The 27446-nt window shown below is 49.3% G+C and overlaps 2 protein-coding genes across 2 annotated transcripts in view; both read left to right on the top strand.

Moving 5' to 3' along the window:
* The window catches only part of LOC131570264 (class I histocompatibility antigen, F10 alpha chain-like), a 190620-nt gene that overhangs the window by 40861 nt on the left and 122313 nt on the right, over window positions 1-27446 (top strand).
* Window positions 21632-26031, top strand: LOC131570257 (class I histocompatibility antigen, F10 alpha chain-like). The gene is made up of 5 exons (XM_058822618.1): window positions 21632-21725; window positions 23583-23846; window positions 24880-25155; window positions 25364-25636; window positions 25721-26031. Exons 1-5 carry the CDS (start codon window positions 21659-21661, stop codon window positions 26029-26031), a joined length of 1191 nt encoding a protein of 396 aa, XP_058678601.1. The 5' UTR covers window positions 21632-21658.

Here is a 27446-nt window from a genome sequence, read left to right as displayed (position 1 = left end):
ATGTGGTATGCACAGCTTCAGTAATACCCTCAAGGGCCTCACTAGGAATGTGGGCTTGCTCGACAGGTTCTGAGTGGGTTCCTTCACCGGCCAAGTAATCAATCATGAGTGCTGCGATATTCTGGTTTGCATGTCCCACAAAGTTCACAAGCAAGGCTTCTCACCCCTTTTTCCGCTGAGCATTTGTGGAGACCGGTGGGCCTACAGAACAAGGACCATTATAGTCTTTTGGACAGACAGACAGACAGAACCCAAATTGGAGAAATCTCCCCTGTTCAGGGCAACTGAGCAGAGCCTCTCCCAGGAGCCTTTGGTGTATATGCAAATGCACTCATTTCTACCTTCCCGGTTGGAGTGTTGGCCTCTCCTGCCCTTTTTTGTTATATTTATATGTCCTTGAATGTTCTCCCTTACCTGCTTATCCATTGGCCCCATATTGCCTCAGTGTCCCACCCCCTTTACCCTATTGGCTGCCACCCCTTGTCTCCCCTCTGTACTGCCCTGAGCCCTCAGCCGTTTGGCCCTGATGCTCTAATCCACCCCCCTTGTCCCCTGTATTTAAACTCGAACCTTCCACTGTTCTTTTTGTCTTTGTCCCTGGACTCCTTTGTGTGTGGCTGGAATAAACCTCCTCCTCTGACCTCCATACAAAGACCCTTCCCATTTCTTTGTCGTTGGTGATTCCACAAGAAAAGTGTGTGCTGCAGGGATTCTGTGTGTGTGCCTGTGCTGCTGAGCAGCTTCATTACTGGAGACACTTCTGGAAGGTCACAGCTCTCACTCCACCACCAATGGGCTGGCGGCTTGCGACAGCTGACAGCCTGAACAGGGACCTCTTCAGAGCATTCCTGGAGGCATCTTCAGTAGCTTTTTTGCTACTCAAATTAAGCCATGTTCAGAGCAGCCAGTTCCCAGAGGAGACTGTTAAGTTTTATTGGGTCAATCCCACAGGTGACTGGCAACCTTCTTGAGGCAAGAAGAGCGGTTGACGCCAACAGAGCACCTGGAGAGCTTTTGTTGACCCACTGTCTTGTGAGTAATATATTTGGGGGTCACCCTTTTTTGTCTTTCCTTTGCCTTCTTTTCCTCTTGAATGTTGGGAGGAAGTGTGGGGATGGGAGCCAAACTGACCCACCCACAGAGGAAAGTTTATACCCAAGTTAAATGAATCCTTGTTGGGGAAAATTTTCATTTTTCAAAGGGAGATTTAAAATCTTTTCTTCATTGATTGTTCAAGTATTTTCCTGATATTATAAGGTAATCCATTCTAATGAGTTCTGGGACCACATAGGGAAAAGGTTCCACGTTCTTCGAGTTAAAGGGGATCTTTCAGTGGGGAAATTTTATCCTTTGGCCTTATTGTTACATCTGTAGAAAATGTTGGGAAACATTTGGGACCCCAGTTTAACACCCCTTCTCCCTGTTCCTCCCCTCACATCCCTAAACCCTCTTCTCTGCCCCAGGGAGGATCGGGAGATGGATACCGCCAGCAGGCGCAGGGTTGCTACCATCCCCCTGACATCTCCCAGTGTTCTCTGTTCCCTCTCAAGGGCAGCACAGGCCATGCTGCCTTGGGCTCTCTCCTAACCCTCTTACCAATGTCCACATACCCAGTTCTACCACCTCTAGCTGTTCTCTCAGATGGTGCCAGGAATGTGGCCAGCCCTGCAATCTTGTCTTCTCCCTCTCCAAGTTTTCCTGCCTTTTCTCCACAAAATGGTACTGACCCCACAAAGGCAATGGCCATTTTGTCACCTCCCTGTCCTGCTAAAAATGATGCCTCTGACCCTCCTCCTACTTTCTCTATTCCTGTAGTCGTGCCCTGCCCCTCCCTTGTCTGTCAGGAAGTGAGTCCGGGTTGGGACTTCCCCTCTCTATTGGGAATCCCTCCCCATTATGCACACCATCCCTACCCCCTCCTCTCTTGACTCCTCTCCTGATAGTCCCTCCCCTTCCCATTCCCACTACACTGGAGCCAGAAGTGGTGATGACAGTGACCAGATGGAGGCCATATTGGCTTCCACAGCTGCCACAAACAGGCAGATTCTGGCTGCCCCAAGAGGTTCCATGCAGTCATCAAGCACCCTCCATCCTCCTCGGATGATGAGAGTAGGGATTCCACAGACCTGGATTCTGGTCCTGAGTCTGAGGATCGCTGGGCCAAGCTGCAGAAGGAAGCTACCTGGGAGGGCTCAGAGCTCGCCAAAAAGATTGTGGGCCTGTCCATTATATGTAAACACAGCAGAAGGGTGACTGCTATCAATTCCTGGGAGCCAATCCCCTATGCGGAATTGAAAGTGCTCTGCAAAGTGGCTAAGGAATATCATTGGGGATTGCATTTCTTAAAAACTTTCTGGAAGCCACCTTCTCTTCCCGTGTCTTGGTCGTGCATGAAAATAGAAATATCTTGAACTGCCTACCCTTCCCATGTCACAATCCGTCCTTATGAATGGGTTTCGTGATTGCTTGTGGATTTGATCTCAGGGTGCAAAAAACCGACATGGCACAGGGGGGTTTGCAGTGATAATCAAAACAAATGCACCTTTATTGAATAACCACAGCCAAATGCGCTGGGGAGGAATTGAGGAAAAAAAGGAAAAAGAAGGAAAAGAGGGAACGAGAGTAAGGATGGTATATAGCTACCAAACATAGAACAGCGAAGTTTTTGATGTCCAATGCAGTTCACCAGGTCACGTCTGGGGATTTCTTGAAATCTCTAACTAACTCAGAGGTTTTTATTATGATAAGTCTATTGGAAATTGCTGGGGGTGGCAGGGAGGACGACGACACATACAATAAAGAACAGATGCAACAGTCCATGTTCTCAGCAGTAAGCGAGAGCAATTGTCTTCTTGGTCCAGTGGTCACAACCCGCAGGCAAATATCTCGCTTTGGTTAGCTTGCCTCCCCCACACACCTCTCCTGGGTTGGGGGTTTCAGTCCCACTCCTTGGAAGGAAGAGTGGGGCCTTTTCACATGGGGGTTTCATGTCTCGGTCTTTGATGGAGAAGCTTCTTACATCTCAGTCTGTCTGTCACAGTGGTTGTAAAACAGGTAAGGGTCTTCTGTGGGGGACCACCTAAGACTCAGGAGAAGTCCAGCCAGGCTGAGAGTTAGGACAGCTTCCAAGGCTATTGCTGCAAAAAGGCAAGATGCCCCTTTCTTCTTTCATTGAGCTCAGTTTAGCATACAGCAAACAACACCTGTGAACAATAGCTTAGCACTGTGCTCAGGTCTCGGAGCTGTTGGCAGGTGATTTTCTCCAACAGGGCCAGAAACTTCAGACAAGGATCTTTTCTTCAGTGCTCCCCAATGACGATGGTGAGGCAGATGAGAGAAACTTTGGACAGAGTCTCACACTCCGATTGAGTACATGCTGTGGGAGAGGCAGTAAAAAAAGTCATCTCACATCACTGGCAGACACATATTCAAAAGATGCCAACAAACCAAATTTAACCCTTGAACAAATGGCAGGAGAAGGTGACTTCCAGAAGCCACAAGATCAAGCAAAGGATTTACAAGAAGCTGCACTCAAGTGACATCACCACTGCTGCAAAGACATCCCTGCTCCTCACTCTTGATGACACCCTACATACACAGAGTTTCACTAACATCAAACAACGGTAAGTGAAATTTTCATCAAATTTGTAGACAGACTTAAAGTTGCACTTGAGAGACAAATAGAAAGCCCAGAAGCCAAGAAGGAAGTGCTAAATAAAATGGCCTTGGCAAAGGAAAATGAGTGCAAAACAATATTAAGAGCTTTCTCCTTCAACCAAGAACCTACAATCAACCAGATGGATGAGGCCTGTGCCAAATTATCTTCCACTGAACAGACTCTGGCAAGGGCAATCTCTAAGAGGGAGGGCCTTTTAAACATCCCAAGACACTGCATGTTTTAATTATGGGGAACTGGGCCATTTTTTGAAGGACTGTCCAGAATACAAAATGTCTAAAGACCAGCAGCCACAAAAGGGGTGCCATTCACCACATTGTATGGATTGCAACCGACATTCTAACAGCCGTTCTCAGTTTCGTTATCACCAGCAGCCTCACCATCACCAGCACCATTATCAGCCAAAAACCTTCCAACAGACTGCAGGGTGGCCCCGCCTGAAGACAGCAAATGGAAAGCTGTTTCACTCTACCCTCCCCACTATTCCAGAGGTCCAAGATGTGGGAAATTCCCACTGAGCTCTTCATACTCCAAACAACAGACCAGAGTCACCAAGGCTTTCCAGCAAGTTCAGGTCAGGACCTGAAGCCAATTGGTGAGTGCTCTGTCCGTACTATTTGATGACTCTGCTTTCTATCATATTCCCACCAGAAAATATGGACCCCTAGAGGACCTGAGGGATGTGCTGGTAATAGGAAATTGTATTCATGGACCAAATGAAATACATGTTATAGCAGTATAAAATGTTATATAGAAGTATAAACTGTTGGGCCAACAAACAAAATCACAGTCACTTTCTGCTGCTCAAAACCACCACACTTCCTGCACAGAGAGACTGTGATCGTCCAAGCCTTTTTATTGCCATTAAGCATAGACAATTTCCCAGAGCACCCAACGGCATTCTGGGTTGAAATCATGGGCCAAGACAGACCCCTTATAGAGGGTGGCCTGTCGACTAAAGGTAATAACATCTACCTACATGGGATGATGGACACAGGGGCCAATGTTACTATCATTACACAACCTAAATGGCCCCCGAACCAGGAGCTGACTCCTGTCATTGAAGTCATCTCAGTGATCAGAGGAGCCATTGTCTCCATGAAGAGCAAGCATACTATCACAAAAGAGGGACTGGAGGGCCAAACTGCCACCATGAGGCCATTTGTAGTCAGGGCACCCATCACCCTGTGGGCCAGGGACTTATTGTCCCAGTGGCCAGCTTGACTTGATATTCCACCTCCATCCCGGGATTTCTAGTTCAGGCCACTGCAGAGGGCACCATTCCACAACTCACCTGGAAGACTGACACCCCACCGTGGGTGGATCTGTGGCTCCTCTCAACAGAGAAATTACATACTCTCGATCTCCTTGTGGAGGAGCAGCAGCTTTCCAAGGGACGCATTGTACCTACCAACAGCCCTTGGAACTCCCCTGTCTTTGTTCTTAAAAACCTGGCAAGGACAGGTGGAGGCTCCTCCATGACCTTTGTAAAATTAACGAGGTCATTGTAGTCTGGCCTTCTCTCTCCCTTCATGTTTCCCCATGACTGGAGACTGGTGGTCATAGATATCAAAGGCCACATTTTTAACATCCCTCTCTATCCCCAAGATGCTCCCATATTCGCTTTTTCCATTCCCTCCCTGAACAGGCACATCTGAAGCGCTACCACTGGTGAGTCCTCCCCCAAAGTGAGAAAAACTCACCCTCTATATGCCAGTGGTACATGGCCCATGTCCTGTCTCCCATCCAAAGGACCTTCCCAGATGCCATCATCCTACATTATATGGATGACACTCTGTCTTGGTTTGAAAAGACAGATATCTGCTAAGGAAGGCAGGAGCTTCCTGTGAAATGGAAAATGTAAACTCCCTCCCTCTGAAATATTATAATTTTGAAATTAAAAAGCTCTCTAGCAAAAATATGGGAATAACAGCTCTTCACTAGGAAAACTAAAATTACAAATGCAATAGTACAAACAAAAAACCCCACTGACAGAGTCAGAGTATGACCTGACACCCGGTGGGTCACAGTGGTGGTAGCAGTCCTATTAAATGGTGGCTGCAGCAGTGCTCCTGCAGTGACAGGTGTGGTTCTGTTGAAGCAGAGATCTTGTAGAAGGGTGGAGTTTTCCTTTGAAGGTCCAGTGGTGGCATAGATGGGCCTGGACTTCCCCTGGGAATGCAGTGGAAAAGAAAGTTGTTCCTCTGGGAATCCAGTGGGAAAAGGCTGTCTCTCTTCTTCCAAATGTCAAATTATATTCAGGTAGGAGTGCTGGGCTCCTCCCTCTGGCTGAAGCACTTCACAATGGGATGATGAAATTTTTATCAGTCATGCAGTGACAATGGCCCAATAACAGAAGATATCTCCCAGAGTGGGGATTGTTGAGGAAGAGATAAAGCAAACTGTTTTGTGAGGTGGTCTGAAGTTTCCCCCATTTACCTCACAACTGTCACAAGGACAGAGACCATGGCCCTGAAGACCCTGGCTGGAGTTCTGGCCTGGTTGAGGTGGATGTTCACCAAGTGATTGTTTGCAGTTGTGCTTGCTGTGTCACCACAGTACAACTGCTTCGAGCAGGGGCTGACAGCGAGCGGCTTGCTCTGTACACTTACGCCTGCTTCACGATCCCCACTCATCACAATGGTCCATGAATTTCCCCACCTCTTGGCCAAATGAACTTTCTGAGGTAACTCCAGTGATCCCCCCATGGAAGATCCCGCATCAGCCTCACAACTGCTGTAAGGGAAGCCCCCTCCCAAGGACTGAGACCCTTAAAATTGTAACACAGGAGCGCTGGCCTGACTGAAGTAAGAGGTTTGCCGAGTGTTGCCTGCGGGTGTGTTCGCTGAGCCAGGACTGGTTTCCCATAGAAACCAATCCTGAAACAATGCGTCTGTTCACTGCTGAGATTTATTTGTCTTGTTTTGGAACATGGACTGTCTATACACATTTTCAACAGACTTATTCTTCATTGTCTTTTATCTGTTGCCCCCTTGGAGGATAACTATAAAAGACCCCAGAGTTAACCAAAGAATTTGAGATTCTCTCCAACATGACAAGACACATCTGTTGGCTGGACCACAAGGATTTTGTCTCTCCCTTGGTAGCTATTCCCACCCCCGTCTTTCTGTCTCTCCCTCTATCCTTTATCTCCTTTCTATTCCTTCTATCGCATTTGCTATGGGCACTCAATAAAAGGTGCATTTGTTTTGATTAAGACCGAAATCCCCTGTGTTGTTTTTGCACTCTGAGATCAGTTAATGAACCATCACAACCCAACTTGTACGAGTGGATTGTGACATTAAATTGCCGTCACGGACAGGATTCCAACAGACAGACGGGTTTGCAGGGTTGTGTGTAGTCTGTAACAGGGGAAGGACATTTCGTGCCAGACGCACCAAGCCCGACACCCCAAAAGGGGTGAGCAGTTGTCTAGAAAGCAAGGGAGGTGACTCGAATTTTCCGCAAACTGCACAAGCCTAGGTGAAAAGCACCCTCATACTCAATTGAGGGTTCTGTCTTCAGAATTTCACAAAAGATCTCTTTGTGCAAAAAGGGAAACTGTTTTTAGGTATGTGTGAATCTGGACTGTCTGGGAAGTGAAGGGACTACTTGAAGTAACTGAGTAGAACCTCCCAGGCAGATTTAGTCTCTTCACCCACCCAGGGAATTGGGAAGGGAACGGAAACACAGCAAAGGCTGTGAGATTGTGTAACTTAAGTCCATACCTCCCTGTCGTGGTTTTGGTCCCTTCACAAAATGACTGAAAACCTCAGCACAAAAGTTAAAGCTGAATTTTATGCTCTACTAGCCAAACACAATGCCAAACCTTCTCCAGGAGGAGAAGAATGGGCACAAAGTAACTGATTTAATTTGGAAAATGTTATTGTTAGAGTATGTTCTTTACAACATGAAACAAAATTTAAACTGGGCAAAAACAAAACTATTTTCTGCTCAGTTTTGGGAGCTTGTCTCACAGCAGCTATAGAAACTCTCTTAAAGTGAAGAAGTGAGGAAAAAGCTATAATAGACTCCCTTCAAAACCTAGTTGAAATTTGGCAAAAACAATTAAATGAAAAAAGAAATGAGATCCATCTGTTACAAGCTGCCCTTAGAGAGGAACATGTTAAGAATTCACTGAATGCTGATTCCTCGACACAGGCAGAGGAAAAGAAACTCCTCACATTAAACAGATTTATCCCCATAAGGAACTAGAAGCAGTAAAACACTGTGGAGAAAACTGCTGCCCTCATTTGAGACCCTTGGTTAAAACAGAATATAATTATGTTAATGATGAAGATTTTGAATCACATATCACAACTGAACAAATACCATTCAGTGCTACCGAATTAGCTAAGCTGAAGAAAAAATATGGCCGCTTTCCACAAGAATCAGAGAAGAATATGTCTTCTGAGTGTCCCTCAGTGGGGGAGATCAAATTAAATTAACTGACCAGAAGGCCAGTGGGTACTGGGGACATGGAGTTTTCTTAACAACAGGAGATAAGTGTGACACATGGTCCCTGACACAATGTGCAGCTTTCTGGGCTGGGGGAATTAATCCTTTGGAAAGGGGAGACCCTTTAGCTATAGTCAGTACCCCAGACCAGCTTTTGGAAAGCGCCCACAAAGCCACCTACCTGCAAATGATTCATGGAATAAAAGTTGATTCCTGGTTTTCAGTCACCAATGCAATTACCTGTAAAGCCTGAAATCATGACTCCTTTCATTTGAGGTCTTCCTAAATGTACAGCAATTACTTTACAGAAAACCATCATGGCCTTGGGTCCCATAGAGAGACTAGATAGATTCCTTGGTAACCCCACTGACCAAACTGGATCTACTGATTCTGGTTTCACTCCATATTCCATCCCCTCACAGCTTCGGTTTCTCAATCTGATTCACCTGCCAGTAGCCATAAAGTTTGGACATGGAGTGAGGTTGCAGTAGATTTGATTAAATACAATAGATGATATGGACATGTAAAAACCCTGGAGGAGAAATCAGAAACAAAAAAAAAGGTGTTTGGTTTATCAGGGATCCTCACAGTGAAAATTTAGAGAAGGGAAAACAGATCTCTAACTTGCAATGTTGGTGATTGTTGGAAGTTAAAAGGTGGGTCGCCAGAGAGGTGATGGATGGTTTGCCCCTTGATAAATTACAGAAAATAATAACTAATTGGCACTATCGAAAACTGAATTTATCAGTTCAACCCAGTGCACCCCTCCCTTCTCAGAATAGAGGCAGTGAGCCGAAAGAAACCCTCTCCCAGCCTCTCCCTCAGAATTTAGGATGTGAGCCAAAGCAAACACAGAACCAGAGAAACTAGGTTCTCCATCCCTTATAGGTGAGCGAAGGGTCAGAGCATGGATGTATGTGAGAATGCTCACTAAAAATAAATCAGGAGATAATATGATCACAGCAATCACAGGCCTCAAATGGACACTTGTAACCTTTCTGATTGACACTGGGGTACAAATCTCTGCACTAACAGAAAGGATGCCCAGAAGTGTAGAATTGCTCCAACAAAGAAATAATGTTGTGTTTTAAACGTCCTAGGAGCTACAGAATCTATGAATGTGACCTTAGTAAAGCTCACGCTCCATGGAAAGGAGTGTGGGAAAGACATTCTGTGCTGTCCTTGTGAGCCAGCAAGGCCTCCTGAAGATAAGGAGAAGCCCTATATCTCTCCTGAAGGAATACCAAGGTCGTTACCGTGGAGACCAGAGAAAGGAGAGAAAGTTGGGAGATATGGACTCTGGCTGGCTCGCAGAGTGACATGGGTCCCCAGTTGCCTGCTGGGAACTTTGTTTCTCTTTTATGGCCAATGGGCACTGAATGTGTGTTAGATGGGTGTAAAGATCTGGAAGAGCTATAAAAGCTACGTTGGTTTAATAACTTTATCTCTTGCACCATTTGATGGAGTTGTGTATTATTGTACTGTGTCGTGCTCTATAATGACAGAGGAGAATTAGTTCTTAAAATGGTAATTGGGGATATTCCAAACAGTTTATTAGGGATGGATATTCTTGCTGGGAGGCAGTGGGAAGGTTCTGAAGGATTCCTGTGGTCATTTGGCATGCCACATCTTAACATTAGACTGCTCCAAGCTGCACCCTCCTTACTGTCTAGCAAAACTGCTCATGTAAAACAATACCCTCTACCCTCTGGTGCCAAAGAGGGCATCAACCGGTTATGCAGGACTTGTGAGACCAAGGAGTAATAGTCAATACCCATTCTCCTTTCAACTTGCCAGTCTGGCCAGTTTGAAAACCCAATGGGAAGTGGAGGCTGACAGTTGACTTTCACAGGCTTAATGCCAACACAGACCCTCTTACAGCAGTGGTCCCAGATTTGGCTGAATTAATAACATCAATTCAAGAAAAGGCTCACTCAATCATGGCAATAATAGATGTCAAAAACACGATTTTTATGATACAGCCAGAAGATATGGACCGTTTTGCCTTCACATGGAAAGGACAGCAATATATTTTCACTAGGCTCCCTCAAGGCCACAAACACTCCCCCACTTTGGTCCACCTTACTTTAGCCCAGGAATTAGAAAAAATACCCAAACCTGACAATGTAGCTGTTTATCAATACATGATGATATCCTGGTGGGAGGAGATTAAATAGAAGTAGTGGGAGATACCCAACAATAAATAATCTCCCATTTAGAAAGTCTTGATTTGCAAATTCCCTCCGAGAAAATTCAAAAGCCTTCTCAGGAAGTGAAGTTTTTTGGAATTTACTGGAAAGGAGGTATGACATGTATTCCACCTGATATCCTAACCTCTTTAGATCAGATCAAAATGCCTGAATCCAGGAAAGATCTCCAGTAAGCTCTTGAATTATTAGTGTTCTGGAGAAAACACATTCCAGATCTTTCAATAATTGCCAGGCTGCTTTTTGACTTGCTGAGGAAAAGGATGAAATGGGATTGGACTCCTTCTCAGGATGAAGCATTGCAATTACTGATTTTGAAGCAACAGCTTACCAAGCACTGGACCCTGTCCATCCCACAGATCCCTTTCAGGTGGAAAGTGGATTTGCCTCCTCAGGGCTATCAGTACAATTTGGCAGTGGGGTCCTGAGGGTCTGATGAGGCCTGTTGGTTTCTATTCCTGTGGTTTCAAAGATGTTGAGAAAAGATACACTATCTGGGAAAAATGATTGTTTGTGGTTAGCTTATCTCTCATAGAAGAGGAAAAAATTGCACGACAACAACTAATTGTCTGAGAGGCCCTTTTCAAAGTTATAAAGACACTACTGGGACCCCCCCACCTGACGGGGTGGCCCAGAAGGCCTCAGTTACAAACTGGTATGCTCAGATTGAACATGACTCTAACACTTTCTCCATAACAGAAGGTTCTGTAAAAAATTTAGCGATACAAGAAACTGAGAACTTGGGCAGAAGCCATGACAAACCTGCCTCTGTAATTAAAGTAGCCCTACCTTTCTCCCCTGAACAATCAGCAAATTCTTGGTTCCCTGATGCCTCTGCTAAATGAGAGGGGAAGGTGTGGAGATACAGGGCAGAGCCCTCCACATTGCCTCTGGTGAACAAATTATTACTGAGGGAGAAGGCAGCGCTCAGGTTGGGGAGCTGATAGTTGCTTGGAGTGCTTTCCAACGTGAGGTACAGAATACCTCTCCTGTCTGCATCTACACTGACTCCTATGCTGTGTATAAAGGATGTACTGAGTGGCTTCCTTTTTGGCAGCAAAATTATTGAGAAGTTAACAGAATTCCAGTATGGCAAAAGGAAAAGTGGCAAGAAATTTCAAACATCGCAAGCCAAGGGAACTTTGTTGGGGTGGGCAGCCTTTCACCAGACAGATGGAAATCCAGCAGGAAGGTGGAACAAGACTAAGTCCCCTGAAAAGCAAAAAATTAGAGAGGGATCAACTATTAGAATGGCTGCATGTAAAAAGACAGCACAGAGATGCAAAAGATTTGTGCAAGGAAGCACTTGCCCACGGTTGGCTATCACCAGGGAAAGGTGTAAAACATGAGTATCAGCCTGTGAGCAATCACAGACTGGAGACTGGAGAGACATCCTTTGGAAGATAACCCTCTGCATTTAAGAAAGGATAAAGGCTTATGGGATGCATGGCAGGTAGATTATATCAGACCCTTTAAGAAGTCAGGAGGCAAACACTTTGTGCTGGTAGGACTAGAAATTGTATCTGCGTTGGTCCAGGTTGATGCTTTTAAAAGAGCTACAGAAGATAATACTGTTAAAGCATTGCAGGGATGGTGTGGAATTTTCCAAAAACCATAAGAAATTCGTTCTGATAATGGGTCCCACTTCACTGCTAGAATTGTACAGGATTAGTCAAAAAATGAAGGATTAAGTGGACTTTTCACACCCCTTACTACCCTCAAGCTAACGGGATCATAGAAAGGATCAATGGTCTTTTGAAAAACTTTTGAAACCAGAGGAGGGAAATTAGAATGTTTGGTTATGGGAAGCTGTGAAAAGTGTGAATGATAGACGGGGGGTAATGGGTGTCCCAAAATCACTGCTTTTTGCCTGATAACTCCAAGCATAATTACCTCTCTAGGGAGACCAGATGATTTCAAGATTCCAGCACATTACCCTGGACAACCTGTTCTGGTGGACCTCTCTACTGTAGGGGAAGTACCACTAATGCTAAAACCCCCTCTGAATAAATACGCATGGGTAGCCTCTGATGCTCTAGGGAGAGATCATCAGATAAATATACACTGGATAATTCCATGATTCTAACTTTTTCTGCCCCTTAGTGGTCGGATTCTGTTGTGTTTACTTTTACAGAAGAACCCCAAGGGACATGAAGATCATCTGAACCATGATAACACTGGTGATACTTCTCTGCATCCTACCACAATTTCATGGACAGAATCTTGCTGAGTGGTTTTGGTCTGAAGCTACCATCCATCATACTAATGTTCTAGGAGCGTATCCCAAGTGTCACCACCTGACCCTAGAGTCTATAGTGCTGCATGACTCCGAGGTATATAGTCCAGGTGAGTGGGGATGGGATGAGAAGGACAGGACTAGAACCCTAACTGGAACAATTGGTGAGCCAATTGTGGTCGCATGCAAGAAGTGGAAGGATCTCTCTATGAGAAAGCCACCTCCATTACAGTTGCCAGAAAATTTTTAGAACCAGATGGAAAAATGTCGCAGACATTTCTCCACAGAAATCCTTTATTTCACATTTCTGTGTCTTCGGGAGCCAGAGGCCCCCGAAGAGAAGGTAAACAATTATTATCAGCTGCTGTGGAATGCAATAGGATTCACCTTGATTGGCTCATTTTCTATGTTGATAATTAAGGGCCAATCATCAGTTCAAGCCAGGGGACTGAGTCCTTGGCCACAACTTTGTTGTGGGTTTTTTTCTATCTCTTCTTACCTTAGCTAGCAGCTCTGCAAACCTCTCTCTATATTCTTTTTAGTATAATTATAATGTATTATATCATATATTAATAAATTCAGCCTTCTGATCAAGAAACAAGATTCACCGTCTCTCTCTCACCAGCAGCGACCCACTCAGGTCGCTGTAATATCTGGTGACCCCTCGTGCCAGAGCAAAAATTAATCTGATAAGACCAGAGGAGCAAAATTGCTGCACTGGGTAAAAATCCTGTATGTGTAGCATTTGATGGTTGCTTTGAAGTGACCTCAGAAAGTGGATTCAAGCCAGGAGCTGAAGAACCGAAGATCCTGGTTTGGACAGAGTTCACAGCCAAGGCTGACCACAACAGAATCTTTCTTCTGGAAAACCATCAGGAAAGATGATGGAAAAGAGCAGCAGACCTGTGGAGCTGGCCAGAGCAAGCTGGACTCTTTCAAAAGGTACTGTTCACTTTTCTATCCCTGATGAACCAGCCCTTCGTAGCTTGTGGCTGTTCGTATGGCAGACCCATGCCTTGCCAGAAGAGATTCAATTCTCCCCTGCAGAGGAAAAAATCATAGCCCTCTGGAAACATTGGTGCAGAGAAGATGGTTGCTTTTTGTCAAAAACAGATATCTATGGGTTCTTTCGATGGGCAAAGCTTTTTGGGTTCTTTGCTGATATTCTGTATGCTTTGGATGTTTTTGTCTGGGAGTGCATGGACTCCATTATCCAGTGCGTGTACATTGAGGGACGTGTCCTGCCTTCCATCTACCCAGCATTTATAAAGCTTTTCCCAGTCCTGAAGCGCAGAGCAGCTTGTTTTCAATGGATTTCTAACTGTTATGGCCAGGATCCGTTTCCACCGCCTTTGGCAGAAGACCCGGTGGGGGACGACTTTGGGTTTTTTCCCCCCCCCCGCTTCGCGGCGGGGGGGGGGGGCGAAACTTCGCGGCGCGAAGAAGTTTTTTTTACTCTTGCTCCGGAGCATGCTCAGATGGAGCCTCCTCCTCCCCCCCCTTCTCTCTCTCCAGGGGGATGGGAGCGGCCGCTCAAGCCAGCGCCGGCCTCTCAGACTCCGCCTTCAGACATAGGGGCGGCACCGGTCTCCGAGGTTTCCTCCATGGCCCTGCTAGAGCTGTCACTCCAGGAGATCCCGTCTCCGCCTCTCCAGGAGGTCCCGCCCGCGGTTGCACCGGCCTCCCTGCCCCGGCCAGAGCCTGTGTCGGAGAAGGCCGAAGAGACAGCACTTCCGCCAATTGACCTGTTGCTAAGCAACAGCGACGCTCCGCTGCTGTCTGTTTGCACTGCGACGGCGACTGCGACTGTGCCTCCGCAGCGGACCCCGGAGTCAGCAGCAGAAAACGGAGTTGAGCCCGCGGGACCCTCGGAGCAGCCCGCGGCGGATCCCACGCTCAGCGCGGTTCCCCCCCCGGTTCCGGCTCCCCCCCCGGTTCCGGCTCCGTCCCCGCTGCTTCCACCGGACGTCCCAGCAGCCACCCTGGAGGCTGGTCTCTCCTTCAGTGGAGCAAGGGCTGCCCGCCAGCTCACTGTTGTGGCAGTCCGGCTGCCGGCTTTCAAGCTCGGCGGTTTGGGGGGTGGTTTTTCGGGGATTGTCCCATGGAGGCCGCCGCCTCTCTTGTGCCCTAGCGGCGAGGGGAAGGGGGCTCCCGAAAGTTTTGCCTTTGGTCCCCAGCCCAGTGGGGGTGGTGCCGTGATGCTGTGGGAAACAAACATTCCCAGACCCGAGATGAAGATTCTCGGAGCAGCTTCTATTTCCCTGCTGCTGGCATGCCTCAGTGGTTTAGGGGAAAGGAAGCGTCTCACTACCCGTGCTGCCATTGTGCTGGCAACAAGGTTCAGGCCCGCGGGAATGCAGAGCCTTCCTTATGGGTTTGGCCTGGGATGCTGGGCTCAGGAGGTTCCTGGGCCAGGGCCATCATTTGGCCTCCTTGTGTTTCTAGGGGTTCTGGTTTGTCCTACAGGTCCGGGTCCCCCTGTGTGAGCCAGTTTTGGGGTTCCTGGTCCAGTATGGGCCAGGGCCCCCAGGGCCTTTCCTTCTCTGGCATTGCTCTGCTCGGTTGCTGCTCTTTTGCTTTTCGATCAAAAAAAAAAAAAAAAAAAAAAAAAAAAATTTAAAAATTAAATAAAAAATATTGAAAATAGGCGGGCAGCAGCTCTGAAGTGCTGAAGCACTGAAGGGCCAGAAAAGGACATTCTAAAAATTGTTCAAATTGTTTCAAATTATTTAAAATTGTGTTATGCTGTTTCAGGACCAAAAAGGACTCTCAGATGTCCAAAAGAAACAACTTCGGCTCTTGGACTGTTCCTGAAACTCAGCTGCATGGACTTGAATTCTCTTTGCATTGTTTCTTGCAATTTTCTTATATTGTAGGATTGTTTTAGTGAATTATTAGTATTCTGTATCTTATAGGTGAAGGAATTTCCTGTTCATTCCACATCAGCATTTTTCTTTTATTTTTATACAATTTAGAAAGGTGAGATGTCGCAGACATTTCTCCACAGAAATCCTTTATTTCACATTTCTGTGTCTTCGGGAGCCAGAGGCCCCCGAAGAGAAGGTAAACAATTATTATCAGCTGCTGTGGAATGCAATAGGATTCACCTTGATTGGCTCATTTTCTATGTTGATAATTAAGGGCCAATTATCAGTTCAAGCCAGGGGACTGAGTCCTTGGCCACAACTTTGTTGTGGGTTTTTTTTCTATCTCTTCTTACCTTAGCTAGCAGCTCTGCAAACCTCTCTCTATATTCTTTTTAGTATAATTATAATGTATTATATCATATATTAATAAATTCAGCCTTCTGATCAAGAAACAAGATTCACCGTCTCTCTCTCACCAGCAGCGACCCACTCAGGTCGCTGTAATAGAAAAAACTATTTGCACATCCCTACAACAGAACTGTGTCCTACGACAAAGTGGGAGTGTACCAAACAAATTCCCCTCACTCTGTGCTGCCAGCAGGAGTATGTTGGCAACTACACTTTAGGCCCCAGAACCAACAATGCAATTACAAAGGATTATAGAAATGAATCAACTGATTGCTGGCATAATTTTACTTTAGCCAAACCAACTTATGTGACATACCGTTGGCAAAATAACTTGACAGATCCAATAAGTTTAAAAGGCCTAGTTTACAAATTTAAGACAAACGCTATAACAAAGCCCACACTGAGTACAGTAGTTACACCCCAATGGGTAGAAAGGACTGAGAGCGCCCTTAGTGAACTTGGTACTAAATGGCCTTGGTCCCAGGCTTTTGTTCATTTTTCCGAATCCACAGGAAATGTGAAGGATTTAAAACTATCAACTGTTGCTATGCATGAAAATCAGATATACACTAGGCAGGAATGGGAAAACCAAAAAACCTGGCAGCTTCAAGGGATAGTGGGAAAAAAATTGGTATAGGATCTGAATTATTAATGGTACTACCCATAGTAAGGTAACCTCAATCAGTGTTTCGACAGATCAAACAAATAAGCATGAAAAGGTTTGTACGCACCCAAGTGTACAGGATTGTTGGCACAATTTTACATTAGCAAAAACCATAGAAGTGGTTTGTCTTTGGTCCAAAAAATGTAGGCCTGTAGGGCCCAGATTTTAAGTTTACAGTAAATGCTATTGCCCAACTTGTTACAATTTACACCACCACCGCTCCAGCCCAACCACTGGTTATGTTTAGCCCAAGAATTTCTGAAAATGGACCATATATAATTAGGAAAACAGGACAACAAAAAATACTGTTCAATCCCACGTGGTCACTTAAACAAGTCAAATTGCTGATGCAAAATAATGTCTCAGAAATTCAGCCGGCCTGTTCGCCTTTCTCGCAAACTTCCTTTGAGGGCTGGATGACCTGGTTGCAAAAGCAGAACTCTTTTAAAAGACGGATGCTAAGAGACATAACCAGTGTTCTGGGAACAGGATTGGAAATCGTAAAAAGTATTGATTCAGAAGTGAATTAATAAAATTGGCTGCTACAACTAGAGATTTGACCAAATTGCAACAACCATTGCAGTTGTCTGTACTGGCTTTAGGAACACACCAGTGGCTGCTATCAAACATTTTGCCAAATTGGGAAAACGTAAATATAAATGACCACAAATTGGTAATTGATGCACTTGGCGCTGCACAAAACGTTTCTTTGGCTCTCAGCTGTATCCAGGCACAATTGTGGATGCAGTCAGTTGCTGCCTCAAGTGTAAGAGAAGGTGAAGAAGGCATTTTTCCCACTGAAATTCAGAAAACAATTTGGGACAGAGCCACTGATTTTGAAAGAGAATTCCAATCCTGGTGGAACTTAGTGAATTTTACTTACAACCCCATTACAAACACAGCCACGGCTTTTGTGTTAACCATACGTAATGCCTCAGTGCATTTGATAGTTCCTACGATTGCATTAGGGCTGAATCATGAGGGAGCTATTCTCTATCCTTCTGAGCATAGGGAATGGGCCCGTCAAATTGGTGAGAAATGGCAAACTGTCAATTTAGAATCTTGTATTGTCCGAGAACAACAAGGGTTCATCTGTAAAAGCAACGCAATCATAGCTTAAGACATTTGTTTAGACACAGAGCAAAATATCTGTCATTTTGAAATATGTCCCAATTAGGCATCTGAAACAGTCCTTATATATATATAGGCAATGGGTGTGTGCATGCTTCAGAACTGATTGTGATTTTCTATTTGTAGAGAATGTTGTAGTAGATACTAAAAATGATTCAAATTTTTGGGCTTGTAACTTTACCAAGATTACAGGATGTGATTTCTCTTATGAAGCTCCAGTTACCTCTCACCACCTATTGCAATCTAACTACACACTGATTCACAAACTGATGCCTACTCCTATTGGGATGGATCTCACTTTGGTAAGACAACTGCTGCTCCATCAAGACTTGGTAGAAATCCTTGAAAAGATTAAGAAAAACAGACAGAAAATCCTGGTAACTGTTCATCACAATGTGAGACAGATACACTGTGTTATGGAGAGGGTAAAGAAAGATGCCGAGCACAGGTGGTGAGATACCCTCTTTGGGTGGTCACCTACTGCCACGGGTGTCCAAACAGTGTGTCATCCCATTGTTATCCTTTTGATTCTAATTCTGCTTTGTTTTATCTTGTCAGCAGCCCTATTCGTTCTGAATTGGAGGATGATGAAACGGCTGACAAGATTGATGTCTATAGTTCACGCACACAACTTGGCTGATGTCCTCTACACTGTGGACATCCCCAAGTCAGTTGACACAAGGCAATTATGAATTAAGCATATGTGTTTTAGAGCAATCCTTGATTCCAGTTTATGATTTTGTGAGAATTACCTTCAATTTTTAGCGTTTTGTTTTAGAAAATAATTTTAAAGTTAATGCTTATGATTTGTTTATTGCTTTTTCTTTTGATTATTTGTGATTTGTTTCAACCATTTGAAAATTGTTACAAAAATAGCCCTACTTTAATTAATTAACCATTTTGAAAATTGTTATGAAAATAATACTGTTATAATCAATACTAATTATGTTTGTTTATTGTCTCCCTTTTTCCCCTCTTTTTCCTATCCTTTCTTTTCCTCCTTTCTCTCTCTCTCTCCCTCTCTTTCCTCTCTCTGTCATACTATCCCTATTTTTCTGGGTTATACTACCAACGTACAGCGAGTTCTGCAGACTCATCAACAACACTCCAGAGCCCTGCGGATGAAGATCCCTCAAGACAATAGTGAGTCACGGGGTCATGTGAGAGTCTGTCTGAAATATCCCTCATCTGCCTCATGATCGTCATTGGGGGGGGTTACTGAAAAACAGACCCTTCCTGTCTGAAGTTTATGAGCCTGTAGGGGAAAGTCATGTGCCTGAGACCTGAGAGCGTTGCTAAATTATTGTTTTCACAGGTGCATTTGCTATATGCTACACTGAGTTCAAAGGGCATTTTGCCCTTTTGCACAATAACTCTGGAATTCTCCCCACCTCTCGGCCTGGCTGAACTTCTCCTAGGCTTTAGGGTGGTCCCCCCCAAAGAAGACCCCTCTCACTCGTTTATAACAACCGTGACAGACAAACTGAGATGTAAGAAGCTTCTTCATCAAGAGACCGAGACACGAAACCCCTATGTGAGAAGGCCCCTCTCACCTTCTTCCAGAGACTGGGACTGAAACCCCCAAATCAGGGGAGGTCTATGGGGGAGAGAAGGAAAGCTGCCCAAAGCAAGATGGATGTTGCAAGTGCAGGCAGTCAACCACAAAAACAATGGCCCTCACCTACTGCCAAACATGGACTGTGCGTGCCCCTTTCCAAAGACCATTCTTTCCCCCCGAAGATACAGTAAACTAACTTTGATTTGATTGCAGAATCCATCCCCCCATCAAAAAAGAGTATAATTGGGGTCCAGATGAGCTGGGCCTCTGAGATCTCCCCGGACATGGCCTGGTGAACTCCATCGGCTGGACATGGAGGGACTTCGCAGTTTGACGTTTGGTAGCTGTATACCCATTCTTTTTCCTCCTTCTTTTCCCTTTTTCCCTGATTCCTCCCCAATGCATTTTTGCTGTGGTTATTTCAATAAAGGTGCATTTGTTTTGATTATCGCTGCAAACCCCCTTGTACCGTGCCAGTTCTTTTGCACCCTGAGATCAATCCATGAACCATCATGAAACCCGTTTGTAAGGACGGATCATGACACTCCCAAACTGCGTTCCCGGGATCTGCCCGCCTCTCCCAGCCCCAGACCCCCCTTTCCATGACCCAGGGACCCCCTGAACCCCCATTCCTGCCTTTCCCAGCTCCCAGACCCCATTGCCCTCAACACCGGGGATCCTTGGACCCCGTTTGGTGGGCACAGTGGCCCCCTGGATCCCCCATCCCGCCTCTCCCAGTCCCTTCCTTGAACCTTGGACCCTTCCCGGCTCTCCCGGTTCTGCTTCCCGACCCTTGGATGCCCCCAGACCCCCCAGTCTCTGCGTCCCCCCAGTTCTCCACCCCCTGCGCATCCTGCAGGGGGTCCGGGCAGGTCCAGGGGGGTTCAGGGGAATTCCCAGGGTTTCCTCTGTCCCTCCCCCCACTCCCCGCGCTGCCCCGGTCACTTTCGAGTCTCCCAAGCTGCGGCTCCGGGATCTGCCCGGGCACCGGGGACTGCCCTGGCACCGAGACGCCCTGACCCGCAATTCCCGGGAACGGCGACCCCCTGAACTACCATTTGCGGGCGAACCCCCGTTCCTGGGCACAGAGACCCCCTTGAACGTTTCGGGGCACCGGAATCCCCCTGTAACCCCTTCCCGAGGCCCGATATTCTCTGCACCCCCTTATCTGGAGCCTGGAACCCCCTGAACCCTGAATCCCGGGCACGGAAACCGCCCTGAACCCCGATTTCTGGGCACAGGGACCCTCTGCATTCACTTACCCGGCACCGGGCCCCACTGAACCTCAATTTTCAGGCAGCAAGACCCCTTGAACCATGGAATCCGGGAAGTGAACCCCCCTGAACCCCATTTCCTGGGCACCGGGACCCCAGTGCATCCCGTTATCTGGCCCTGGGACCCCCTGAACCCCCATTCCACTGCATCAGGACTCCCTCGAGCCCCCCATTCATGTGAACGGGGACCCCCTGCACCCCCTTCCCGGTCACTGGATCCCTGCCATGCCGTTGTCTGGCACCGGGACACCACTGAACGCCCATTCCCCTGCACCAGGACCCCCGTGCACTGCCTTATCCAGGACTGGAACCCTCCCAAACCCTCCATTCTCACACACCGGGACCCTCCCACACTCCCTTATGCATCATGGGGATTGCCCTGTACCCCCTTATCCATCACGGGGATCCCCCTGCACGCCCTTATGCAGCCCCAATGCCCCCCCCGCACCCCCTTTCCCGGCCCTCCCCCTCTCAGACACCCCAGCCCCCGCTTTTCCTTGACCCTGGCACCCCCCGCACCCCCACTCCTGCCTTCCCCAGCCCCAATCCATCACCTTCCTCAACACTGGGGATCTGCCCGTGCACCCCCTTTCCTGGGCACAGGGACCCCCTGCACCCCCCACTGCCCTCACCCCCCTTCCCCTGACCTGGGACCCACTGAACCTCTGTTACCGGGCATGGGGACACCCTGCACCCCCTAATCCGGGACTGGGACCCCTTCCTGGACCCCCCTCACACCCCCCTGGGACCTCCCGCACCCCTCGCCGGCCCTCCCGCCCTTCCCAGATCCCAGACCCGCCCTTTTCCTTCGCCTTTGCACCCCCAGATCTCCCAAATTTCCGGATCCCCCCAGTTCTCCCCTCCAGGCGCTTCCTTAAGGGGGCCCCAGGGGTTCCCAGGTGGTTCTCAGAGGGCTCCAGGGCGGTCGCAGCGGGATCCAGAGGGATTCTCTGCAATTCCCCCGTCCCCGCCCCGCCCTCCTCGGTCCCTTTCGCTTCCGCGTCCCAACCTGGGAGACCGGGATCTGCCCGGCGACCGGTGACGTCACGGACAGATCGGGCTGCCATTGGCGGGCAGTAAATAGCGGCACCAATGGCGGGGCCGGAGGCTGCTCTGGGGGCGGTGTCACGTCTGGAGGCGGGGTCAGGTCTGTGGGCGGGGCCTCAGCGGAGCAGCGCCATGGCTGCAGCGCTGGGTCTGGGGCTGCTCTTGGGGCTCCTGGGGGACCCGGGGGGCGCGACCAAAGGTGAGTGGGAACCCCGAAACCGGGAACCCCCTGAGCGTCCATTTCCGGGCACCGGGACCCCCCGAACTTCCATTACCGGGCATGGGAACCCCCCGAACTTCCATTTCCGGGCACCGGGAACGCCCTAGACTTCCATTCCTGGGCAGGGGAATTCCCCTGAACCACCATTTTGGGTCTACTGACAACCCTCCATCCCCTTCCCCAGCACCGGGACCCCTCTGTACCCCCTCATGTGGCACCGGGACCCCCCTGAACTCCCATTCCTGGGTAGGGAAACGCCCCTGAACCGCCATTCCCGGACATCAGAATCCACTGAGCCCCCATTCCTGAGCACGGGGACCCCTTGAGCGCCCGTTTCTGGGCATAGGGACCCCCCTGATCCCCCTTCCCCAGCACCGGGACCCCCTGAATCGCCATTTCCCGACACCGAGACCCACTCGAACCCCGAATTCTGGGAAGAGAATTCTCTGAGCCCCCATTCCTGGGCACGGGGACCTCCATGAACGTTCATTTCCTGGCAGTGCGGCTCCCCTGCACCCCCATATCTGGCCCCGGGACCCACCGGATCTCCCATTCCTGGGGTTCAGGATCCCTTTAAAACCCGAATCTCGGCACTGGAACCCCCCCTGAACCCCCATTTTTGGGCACGGGGCCACCCCTGAATCTCCATTTCCGGGCACCGGGACGCCCCTGCATCCCCTTGTTCGGGACTGGGCTCCCCCTGCACCCCCGTCAGTGCTCTGGGACGCCCCTGTCCCCCTTTTCGGGCATCTTACTTTTCCCAGACTCCAGACCCTTTGAACCTTTCCCTTGACTTTTGGACCCCTCGGGTCTCCCAACTTTCCGTGTCCCTCCCGTTTTCCTCTCCCACGTCTTCCTGAAACGGGATTCCAGGCGTCTTAGGGGGGTCGCAGGGGGCATCCAAAGGGATCCAGATGAACTCCCTGGAATTCCCCCTTTTCCCCGTCCCCTTCCCCCGCGTTCCCTCGGTCTCTTTCTCTTTCCCGTCTCCCAGGCTGCGTCCCCGGGATCCGCCCGCCTCTCCCAGCCCCAGACCCCCCTTTCTGTGACCCAGGGACCCCCTGGAGCCCCATTCCTGCCTTTCCCAGCTCCCAGACCCCACTGCCCTCAACACCGGGGACCCCTGGACCCCCTTTGGTGGGCACAGGGACCCCCTGGATCCCCCTATGCGACCTCTCCCAGTCCCTTCCTTGAACCTTGGACCCTTCCCAGCTCTCCTCATTCCCCATCCTTCCTCCCCCGCCAATCTCTGCACCTTTCCAGTTCTCCATCCTCTGCTCATCCGGTTTGGGGTCCCAGGGGGGTCCCTGGGGGGATTCTGGGCCCCAGGACCCCCTGAATTTTCAGTTCTGGGCACTGGCACCTCCCTGCACCCTTTTTCCCATCCATCCTTTCTTCCCCAGTCCCCAACCCCCCCTTTTCCTTGTCTCTGAGATCACCTGGACCCCATTCCTGCTTTTCTCAGCCCCCAGGGCCCCCTTACCTTTGCATCAGGGACCCCTGAGCCTCCTATTCCCATGTCCTCCCATCTTGTGACCTTTTTCTTTGGCATTGGGGACCCCTGGACCCCCTTTCCTGGGCACAGGGATCCCCTGGAACCCCCATCTCACTTTCCCAGTCCCTGCCCCCCCCCCCTTCCATAACCCTGGAACCCCCCGAGCCCCCATTCCTGGACACCAGGACCCCCTGCAGGCCCTTTCCTGTCCATCCCACCTCTCTCACCCTGCACACCCTTTCCTTGGCCCCGGGATCCCTAGACCCCTTCCCAGCTCTCCCAGTTCCCCTTTCATTGTTCCATGATTCCCTCAACCCCCCCAAATCTCCATGTCCCCCCAGTTCTCCACTCCCTGCGTTACCTGCACATGGCAGTGTCAGAGCCCAGCCCAGGAATCCCCCAGTACATGCAAATGGGGTACCTGGATGGGATCCCCTTCACGCGCTACAACAGCGAGCGGGGCTGGGCCGAGCCACTGACACAGTGGATGAAGGACGGAGTTGAGCCAGAATATTGGGAGGAGCAGACCCAGATGAATGAGAGGAACCAGCACGTGGCTGCCAGGAACCTGGAGATACTGCGGGAGCGGTACAACCAGAGCGGGGGTGAGTGGGGGGGATCTATGGGGCTGGGATGGGGATCCATGAGGCTGGGATGGGATCTGTGGGGCTGGAAGGGGAACTGTAGGGCTGGGATGGGGATCTATGGGGCTGGCATGGGATATCTTGTGATCCATGGGTTGGGATATGGATCCATGGGGCTGCTATGGTGTCCTGGTTTAGGGCAAATTTGGTAGAGAATCTCCAAAGGGGGCCCCTCCAGAAAGCAAACCCACACGGCCCCTCCCCCCAACCGGTTCAGGAAGAATTCCTCAGAGAGAAGTGGAAGGAACCTGTTTATTTAACAGGCACAGCACCCCCAGCACACAGAATGAACAATACCGGATGACACCACTCTGAAAAAGGTGATAAAATCAGAAAGTCTCTTTTGGGGATTGATGCTCTGTTCTCAGTCCCTCCGGCTCTGGGGCAGCTGCTGCAGCCAAACGGTGCAAACCCTCGGTGTTCCCAGGTCCCAGTCCGGAGCAGGTTCAAGATGGTCACAGAAACAGAAGAGGAGAAACAGTCCAGGAAGGAATTTGGACTGTTTAGCTAGAACTAGCTAATAAGCAGAAGCAAAAGCAAGCAGAAATGAGAGCACAGAGAGAGTGGGCAAAGCAGAAAGCCAAAAGCAAAAAGTGAAAGCAGCCCTATGTATTGCCCATCTCTGTGTCCCTGATAAGAAAAACCCAAACAAAACTTCCACTCTTCAGAGACAGTCTTAAAGGCACAGAACATATGAATGGGGATACAAGCATCATAATGTCACCCCAGGACAGATGGGATCTATGGGCTTGGGTTGGGATCCATGGGGCTGGAATGGCAACTGTAGGGCTGGGATGAGGATCCATGAGGCTGGGATGGGATCTGTGGGGCTGGGATGGGATCTGTGGGGCTGGGTTGGGATCCATGGTGCTCCAAGGGGCTGGGATGAGGCTCTGTGGGTCTCCATCAGACTCTGGGGCTCCATAGGGCTGGAATGGGGCTCTATGGGGCTGGGACACAATTCCATGGGTCTCTGTGGGTACAATTCCTTCAGGTCTCCACACTGTACAGCGGCTTTCTGGCTGTGACCTCCTGTCTGACGGGAGCGTCCGTGGGTCCCGCCAGGAAGGCTACGACGGGCGGGATTTCATCTCCTTTGACCTGGGATCTGGGAGATTGGTGGCAGCCGACAATGTTGGTGAGATCACCAGGAGGCGCTGGGAACAGGATGGGACCGTGGCTGAGAGGCACCTGAATTACCTGAAGCACGTCTGCCCAGAATGGCTCCAGAAATACGTCAGATACGGGCAGAAGGAGCTGGAGCGCAAAGGTGGGAGCAGAATTCCTGTGAGGATTTGGGATTTGAGAATGGAGGACTTGGGAACACGGGAATTTCTGTGGGAATTGTATGGGTAGTTCTTGCCACCATCGCATTCCCATCAAATTCCATGGGCAGAGCTCACTCTTATCTCATTCCATTGGCAATTCCAGAAGTAGAGCTCACCCCAATGGTGAATTCCACTATTATCCCATTCCAGAGCCCCCTGATGTCCATGTGTCTGGAAAAGAGGAACATGGGACGCTGATCCTGTCCTGCCACGCGTACGGATTCTACCCCAACACCATTGCAGTCAGCTGGATGAAGGGGGGTGAAACCTTGGATCAGGAGACGCAGTGGGGCGGGATCGTTCCCAACAGCGACGGCACCTTCCACACCTGGGCCAGGATCGAGGCACTGCCGGAGGAGCGGGAGCAGTACCGGTGCAGGGTGGAGCATCCCGGAATGCCGGAGCCCGGGATCTTTGCTTGGGGTGAGGCTGGGAATGTGGGCATTGGGAATTTGGAATTCCCAAATGGGCATCCCCCTCCCCTCCTCACTATCCTGCGTTTCCCAGAGCCGACATCTGGCGGGAATCTCACCGTGGTGGTCGCTGTGTCCGTCATCGCTGCCATCCTCATCCTCATCGTCCTCATCGGATTCGGCGTCTGGAAGCTCCAATCCGGTAACACACGGGATGGGGGTCGGGAAGGGACACGGATCCACCTGGCACCATTCTGGGAATCCTGTGCCACTGACACTGATCCCACTTTGTTTCCACAGGGAGGAGGGACAGGAATGGATACAACCCGGCAGCTGGTGAGTTCCAGTGGTAGATCCAGCCCTGGATCCCCTCTGTCCGGATCCCAGGCTGGATCCTGGGGTTAATCCCACTATGTGATCTGTGCTGGAATCTCATGGATCTTCTCTTTCCGCAGGAAAAGACATGGGAATGAACGGCTCCACTGCAGGTATAGCATGGGATCAGGGTGAGATTCCGGAAGGAGATTGGGGCAGGATGGACCGACTGGGATTGGGGAGGGATTCTGGATCAGAGCAGGGTCTAGAGTGGGATCAGGTGGAATTGTAGAGTGGGATTGGGGCTGCATTCTGGAGTGGGATCAGGAGGAATGGATGGAGTAGGATTGGTGTGGGAGGGATGGAGTGGGATCAGGGCCATATTCCAGACAAGAATCATGTGGGATGGAATGGAGCAGGATCAGGTTGGGATTCCAGAGAAGGATTGGGGCAGGATGGATGGAGCAGGATTGGTGTGGGATGGATGGAGCGGGGTTGTGGCAGAGTGAATGGAGTGGGATTGGGTGGGATGGATGGAGCAGGATTGCAGCAGGATTGGGGTGGGATCACAATGGGATTCTGGAGCAGCTCCTGCTCTCCATGGGCTCCAGCCAGGTCCATCCTGTGGAATGGGGACAGGGACAGGGTGACACCATGACCCTCTCTCATCCTGGCAGGAATCACTGCCTGAGCAATCCACGGAGCTGGATCTGGCCCCTTCTCTCTTCCCTGGAAAGCTGCGATCTGCCAGCAGAGCTCATACCAATAAAACCACCCACACCGACAAAACCACCCACCCCACAGCTCTTGCTAACAGATCCATTTCCTGTTTCCAATGTTTTTTTAAAACCAGAACCAGTAATATTTACAATGCTTTGCTTTTGGTGTGAAACCATTCTGCTTTGGGCAATAAATGTGGGTTCCCTCCTCCAGTGTCTGGCAGTTCATCTCTGGGACCAGAAATGGGAATGGGGTCACTGGAGCAGGGATGGGGACACCAGGAGTAAGTTGGGAACACCAGGAGCAGGATGGGGAGATCAGGAGCTGGACTGGGACGCTAGGAGCAGGATGGGGGCTTGTCAGCCACGCCTGTCTCCATCTCCCAGGATTAATTTCCTGCTCCATGTCCCATTTCTGAGGTGTCCCCAGGAGGGTTTGGCCACGTTGGGCTCCTGGAGGGGCAGTGGGATGGGGGGAGGGGTCAGGCCAGGCCTTGTTGTCCCCAGAGGTCCTTGAGTGTCCCAAAATCAGGGCTCAGGATCTCAGAGAGTTTCCCTGGCCATGACCACAGCCATGACATGAGCATGAGATGGCCATGAGAATGACCATAAGTGACACAACTCTGAGATGACCTTGACTGTGGGATGACCATGACTGTTACCATGACCATGACACAACCACAACCCTGACCATGAGATGATTTGGACCAAGAGATGACCATGGGTTGGCCATGGCACAACTGTGGCCTTGAGGTGACCCTGACATGATCGTGGCCATGAGATGAC

Source organism: Ammospiza caudacuta, chromosome 33, assembly GCF_027887145.1.
Source record: "Ammospiza caudacuta isolate bAmmCau1 chromosome 33, bAmmCau1.pri, whole genome shotgun sequence".
NCBI lineage: Eukaryota > Metazoa > Chordata > Aves > Passeriformes > Passerellidae > Ammospiza > Ammospiza caudacuta.
This window is presented reverse-complemented; position numbering and strand designations above follow the sequence as displayed.

Coding starts and splice junctions, on each gene's coding strand:
- LOC131570257 (XM_058822618.1), top strand. CDS start 21,659: ATGGCTGCAGCGCTGGGTCTGGGGCTGCTCTTGGGGCTCCTGGGGGAC. Junction 21,726..23,582: donor CCCGGGGGGCGCGACCAAAG/GTGAGTGGGAAC, acceptor ATGTCCCCCCAG/TTCTCCACTCCCTGCGTTAC. Junction 23,847..24,879: donor GCGGTACAACCAGAGCGGGG/GTGAGTGGGGGG, acceptor CAATTCCTTCAG/GTCTCCACACTGTACAGCGG.